This window comes from Hordeum vulgare, chromosome 2H (genome assembly GCF_904849725.1).
Source record: "Hordeum vulgare subsp. vulgare chromosome 2H, MorexV3_pseudomolecules_assembly, whole genome shotgun sequence".
Lineage (NCBI taxonomy): Eukaryota > Viridiplantae > Streptophyta > Magnoliopsida > Poales > Poaceae > Hordeum > Hordeum vulgare.
This window is the reverse complement of record NC_058519.1, coordinates 567,045,185-567,051,830: the sequence shown is the minus strand read 5'-3', so window position 1 is coordinate 567,051,830 and position 6,646 is coordinate 567,045,185. Positions and strand designations below refer to the sequence as shown.

Below are 6,646 nucleotides of genomic sequence, written 5' to 3'. Positions count from 1 at the left end.
ATGGCCATTGAGGTCTCCTCCTATGAAGAGCTTCTCACCAATAGGTACCCTCCTAACCAAGTCCTCCAGGCCTTCCCAGAACTCCCTCTTGGTGCTCTCATTGTGGCCTACTTGCGGGGCATTCACGCTCATAACATTGAGGACTAAGTCCCCAACTACCAGCTTGACAAGGATCATCCGGTCCCCTTGCCTCTTAACGTCCACAACTCCATCCCTAAGGCTCTTGTTGACCAAGATGCCTACTCCATTCTTGTTTGAAGTTGTCCCCGTGTACCACAACTTGAAGCTGGTATCCTCCACCTCCTTCGCCTTCTGTCCCTTCCATTTGGTCTCTTGGACACATACGACATCAACACGCCTCCTCACCGCCGTATCAACTAGCTCTCGTAACTTACCCGTCAGGGACCCTACGTTCCAGCTACCTAAGCGTATCCTCCTAGGCTCGACTAACTTCCTTACCCTCCGCGCTCGTCGAGTCAAATGCGAAGACCCTTGCTCATTTTTCACTACACCGGGGCGTCGGTGCAGCGCGCCACTAAGGATGCGGCGACCCGGCCCTTGCTCACTTATCACCGTATCCAGATCAAGATACGGCGCGCCACCAAGGGGGTGACGGCCCGGCCCTTGCCCATTTGACACCACACCCGGGTTCCCATGTGGCGCGTCGCTAAGAGGGTTACGCCCTAACGAGTTTCCTTTGGGTTTCATCTCCATAAGAGTGGCTGGGTTTTTCACGTTGGCTCGCCACGCCTATCACAACCCTCCTCCTTTACCCGGCTTGGGACCGGCTATGCTGAGACAACATATGCGGAGTTAGACGACTCCTTTATAAAAATTAAATTATTATTTAGAATTTTTAAAACACAATGTCGCTCACTTCACTGACCAGCGAACGGTTGTTCTCTCTTCGTTCATGCTAAGAGAGTATTTGGGCTGAGCTCGTGCATGTTGAGGACGTCCCGTGCAGGCTACCAAACAACAAAAATGGACCGAGAAAGAAACTTTTGAGCTCATACATTCTCCATGCACTCTACTAAACACACCCTAACTGATTTTACCATCGTTTGAAAGAAAAAGGAACTGAAAAAAGGATTACTAAGTAAGGATCGTCCAAAATCAAAATATGTTTCTTTGGATTATACGTATATATATATAAGTTTGCGTTGCTTACCACCTGTACCACATACTCCCTTGGCGTCAACCGATGATGGTGTCAATAAACTCTTATATTTTGCTACAGTGAGAGTATGTTTTTACTCCACAAATTATGTGTACTCTCGAAAACCATACAAAATCTGAAATTTTTGCTCCAGCGGGAAATACACAGCAGAGTTGATATGAAGCAACAAGTTGGTACAAGTGCCGGTTCCCTGAACACACAAGCAAAATGCCTACGAGCTAACAGTTCAGTAGTTCAGTGAGACAGTGGCCCATCGCCCAGGAGTAAAACATCATCTAAAACAGCTATCTGTGGGGCAAAAATTTAACCTAGAGGCAGAGGTTTCTTCTACGAATCTTTCTTGGGCGCCTTCCTCTTCATCCGGCTGAAAGGGCCAACCGTCTGGTCCATGACGTACATGTATATCACCTGGCTCCAGGACCTGTATGATTTCAGACTGTTGTAGTACTCCGGCGCGATCTCCTTCACCTTGTGCAGCTTGGCGCCGGGGATCCTGGGGAAGTCGTGGTGCTCGTTGTGGTACCCCACGTGCCACGTCATCAGGTTCAGCGGCCCGTAGTAGGAGTAGGTCTCCTGCTCCGGGCTGAACACGTAGTGCTCCGAGATGAAGTGGCCTGCCATCGGGTGCATGCCGCCGCCGAGGAACGTCGACAGGATAAGGTAGGCCAGCGACTTCCAGCCGAAGAGGTACACCATGGCCGCGTCGAGCGCGAGCTGGATCGTCAGGTTGGTGAACTCCCACAGGCCTGGAGGCTTCGGCTTCAGGAAGAGCGGCCTGAGCGCGTAGAAGAAGAGCTGGAGCACGACCCAGACGGACTTGCTGACAGCGTTCTTTACGACGTGCGCCTCGGTTTGGCTGGGGATGTCCATGTCGATCCCGTCCACGCCTTGGAACCGGTGGTGCTCCAGGTGGTATTTCTGGAATGTCACCGACATCGGGACGCCGATGGGGAGGTTTGCGAAGATGCCTAGCCAGCGGTTTAGGGATGGGGTGGTGAAGGCGAGGTTGTGGCTGAGCTCATGGATTGCGAGGAAGAGGTTGTGATTCAGAAAAGAACCGAAGAAGTAAGCGACCGGCAGTATCTTCGACCATCCTGCGTCGCGCAGGAGCGTGGCGGTCCATAGCTGGAGCGAAACAACTACGGCTATCTGCAACCAAAGTTCAGACGGATATGAAAATATGATAAATAAATAAATAATGCTGTTTTTACAGGGTGTTATTTTCACACACAAAGATGATCGGAGAAGTTTCGACATTCAGACCCCCCCCCCCTCTTTTTTTGAGAGGAACCCCAATTAATTTCAACGGGACTAAATCACTAATCATAATATCATAAACATCACCGTCCAACAAAACAAAATAAACTAACTAAACAAGACCCCCTATATTCCTATATGCCTAGCATGAGAATCATATGGCTGTTTCAAGTTGCCAGCATGACTTGCCTGGGTGCATTGCAGGTGAGAAGTGCTGGTCATACGAACAGAAATGCAGCCAATCTCATATGGGTAACTGCAGAGGAATACTACCTAGTTGGTTCTGACAATTACAAAAGGAAAGATGAAGAGGTGCAGTCGTGCAGTCGTGCAGAACACAATAACCACTTCAGGCACGAAAAGCATGACTTCACCGATTCAGGACCAACAAGATAGATTTTGCAGAACTCTGAGGGCAACAAAGTGCCTGATAACTTAATACCGTATATTTTTGCCAGAATAATGGTACGTAGTAAATACAGAAAGTGTTATTCTTATTGATGATTTATCTCTTTTCCACCATAATAATACCCAAGTTTGTGGATATGTATGTACAGAAAGTTGCTCGGTTTCAGCCTACAAGAAATTTAATTCAGTCTACACAAACTCCTACCGCCTGGACTTGAAAACATCAAGGGTGACATCACTAGAGAATCGGGTGTGGAGCCCATGATCCAGATGTGGACATGTAACAACCAGTCTTTTCCTCAGGCCAGCGAGCATTGCATTAGATTGCATCCAAACAAAATGCTGCTACGCTGTATAAAAGGTGTAACAGCTCAGTTCTTTGTGATGAAGCGACAGTTTCGTTCATGGAAAAACTAATCAGACTAGCAAATATTTTCTACTGGTTTTTTTATGGAAGTTTTTATTAAAATAAGCCGCTGCAACGAAACTTAAGGCCAGGAATCTAACTGCTTGGCCATATGATATGAGTAGTAGGGAAAAAGGCTGAAGGAACAAAAGCAAGACGACCACCGCAATGCAAAACGAATCCACGCTTAAACCAGTAAGAGAAGTCGATCTAGGGAGGATCTCAATCTGAGAAGGAGCGTGGGAAATAGATCACGGCACCTTGATGAAGGCGAGAGGATCCGGGCCGAAGAGCTCCTTGATCTGGGGGTGCTTGGCCAGGATCTCCCGGCGGCGCGACGCGTGCGGCTCGTCCGTGTACGACCAGAAGAAGTCCGTCGCCATCACGCCTTCCTCCTTGTCGCCGGCGTCCGCGCGCGTCGCGCCCATTGCTTCCTCTCCTCCGAAGGCTCGGGCAATGGCGGCTGCTCCTTCGCGGGAGAGACGGGGACGCGCTGGCTGGCTGGGCTGGTTGGAGGAGCCCTCGGCTATGGGGTTGGCCTGGCCGCGGCGGGAGCTATTTCAGGGAGTCCAGTTCAGGTGGAGGTGCGGGCATGGGATGGGAGATGGACGTGTGCTGTGCCCTGGACCGCGATATCTGTATCGGAGATGAAATAGTGCGTTTGTTTCACATGGCCACATGGGGCCCCGCATGTTTTTCTTCTTCTTTTGAGCGCTATAGACACGTCGATAACTCCAAAGTGAAACTCCAACCTCAGCTCTCTCTCTCGCGGTTGATACAGGCCCAATTACCTTCTTTTTATATGATTTTGAGTATAAGCCACTTCGAAAAATAGCAGCATGCTATAGCGTAGGAAAAATTGCCTCGCTAAACTAATTGATACACATTATGCCGCTAATATCATGCTAATAACATATTTTCAGGGATGGCATTATTTTGAATAGCGTGTTGTTTTTTCCTTGGTATAAACAAGCACGATTGCCTATAGAGCTTCAAATTTTTTCATTGACAAGTGGCCCTTTCAGACTTATTTTTTGAAATCCAGCATGCATCTTATCTCTACTCCTAGGACGTTTCGTTAGGACTCCCCTCCCCTTCCCATCGATACCCACACTCCCACCGAACGCCCTCCCACACGTGTCCGATTTTTATTTCTCAGGTGCTATTTCTCTCAAATACTTAAAAGTGCAGCTGTGATTTTTTTGAGTTGGGTGCATGTGCTGTAGCCATCAACTCGCCCACTGTTCGCACGGTTTTATCCAGTTTTAGAAACTGTCCATCCATCCGTTCTATATATGAAAAGATTCCCCTACTACAACACATTGATATTTCTTCAATTCGTGGGATCAATCATGTGAACCCAATGATGACGTAACATGCATTAACTTTGGTACACTTTTTTTTAAAGATATAACTTTCAAACCGCGTGTCGAAATTATGACCTGTTTTCACCGTTGGGTTCCTCCTGACGAAATCTTCAAAAGAGGATCCCATATGAATATATTTTAAAGGTTTTTTAAAAGAAACTTTGATGCTAGATGAAGCAACTTCAGTGTTGAATAGGAGCAACTTTGATGCTAGATGAATGTATTAATGATTTCACCTACTATCCTACTAATACTTGTGTGTGCTAGTATAATAAATGGTTACCATGGTTGTTAAGTTGCATAAATCAAAAACTAAGATGTAGATAGTTTAGTTGTCTATGATACTGTGAAAGTTGTTTACCATAGAGTGGAAAGTTGCGTAACATGGCTTCTAAGTCGTCTGCCTATGAAACCTAGTTGCCTATATTGCTACTAACGTGTGATCCCCAATTGCCTTAAATACTACAAAAGTTGTCCATCAAGGGACCTTAGTCGCCTGCCAAATTTTTTTTGTTGGATCTAAGTTGTCTATCATAATTTCTTTTGAAACTATATAAGGATACATGGTATGAGAGGTTTGTTCTTTCCTTTTCTGGGAAAGTCTGCCCGCCTACGCTATTCAACGTGCGGGTATGGCTAGCCAAGTCACGGGTGTTGACTAGTTGCATAAATGGGGACAAATGAGAAGTTACCTAGGGGTGATGAGAAGTTTCATAGGGGCGGATCACGCAGTTTTGCCCGTAAATCTACAAAAGTAGTTCGTAATTTTTGCACAAGTTGCCCGCAAAAATCATTGAAATCTCTAGATATAATGATGGAAAACACACACGAGTTGCTTGTTTAATGCACTAGAGTTGCACAAAAACACCCTAAAAGTTGCTAACTAGTTTTGTACGATACTCAAGTCATAATGATTTTGAAGTTATTTTTCTTGTTTTGCCTCCAATAGCCTATCAATGAGGAACTTAGACTTTTCCACATTTTTCTATATACCAAGTGAGAGTACACATGAGTTGTTTGATGAGTGCGCTAGAGTTGTACAAATACACCCCAAAAGTTGTTCACCTCTTTTGTGTGCCACTCGAGTGCATACAATGTCAAAGTTTTCTACCACAACCAGCAAGTATTCTACCATAACTAGCATCATCTCTAAGTTGATATTGCTATAGGAAACTTACTTTTCGAGGTAGCTTAACGTTATCCTAAGTTGCGTGCCATGACTAGTGAGTAGCCTAACATTATTCGAAGTTGCATACAATACTTATTTGGTGTGGTAAGGAACTTATTTTCATATATAGGCAACTTAGCAACAATTATGGACAACTTTTTAATGTATTTGTAGGCAACTGAAATAGTAATAACCGTCAATTGAGCACCATTGATATGCAAAGCCATAGTATTTTTGGGCAAATTTGATAAGAAACTTCATAACATTGTAGGCAACTAATTTGCAAAGTTAGACAACTGAGCAGTAATGGTAAGTAAATAATTGCCAATAACAGGTAACTAGGCATCAGTGATAGGCCAACTTCATAGTATTGTAGGCAACCGGGCATCAATGATAGGCAAGTGAACATCCACGGTAGGCAACTGAGCAACCATGGTACACAAGCTATGATAATGTTAGCAAAATTCATTGGTACACATAGTGCAATCAAGTTGCTTATATGTAGCATCTCTTTGTGCTCCGGTCGGGGTGAAGATACCACAAGCCCCTCAAGGATTATTTTCCATAGTGACAAGTGACAGTAAATTTCAGGACAGTATATAAATTTTTCCTTACCAAGTTCCACTTACCAAATGCGCTTCACTCCCCGACAAGAGCGCTAGAAAAGAGTCTTGATGACCCACAAGTGTAGGGGATATATCGTAGTCCTTTCGATAAGTAAGAATGTCGAACCCAACGAGGGGCAGACGGAAATGATAAGCGGTTTTCAGTAAGGTATTCTGTGCAAGCACTGAAATTATCGGTAACAAATAGTTTTGTGATAAGGTAATTCATAACGGGTAGCAAGTAACAATTGTAAC

General features: G+C 45.2%; 1 protein-coding gene across 1 annotated transcript; it reads right to left on the bottom strand.

The window, feature by feature from the left end:
* Positions 1-1,287: 1,287 nt before the first annotated feature.
* On the bottom strand, positions 1,288-3,894 carry LOC123427321 (sphingolipid delta(4)-desaturase DES1-like). Its single transcript, XM_045111332.1, has 2 exons — positions 3,512-3,894; positions 1,288-2,329 (listed from the first exon to the last, which is right to left on the bottom strand). Exons 1-2 carry the CDS (start codon positions 3,677-3,679, stop codon positions 1,508-1,510), a joined length of 990 nt encoding a protein of 329 aa, XP_044967267.1. The 5' UTR covers positions 3,680-3,894; the 3' UTR covers positions 1,288-1,507.
* Positions 3,895-6,646: the final 2,752 nt, after the last annotated feature.

Coding starts and splice junctions, on each gene's coding strand:
- LOC123427321 (XM_045111332.1), bottom strand. CDS start 3,679: ATGGGCGCGACGCGCGCGGACGCCGGCGACAAGGAGGAAGGCGTGATG. Junction 2,330..3,511: donor ATCCTCTCGCCTTCATCAAG/GTGCCGTGATCT, acceptor CTTTGGTTGCAG/ATAGCCGTAGTTGTTTCGCT.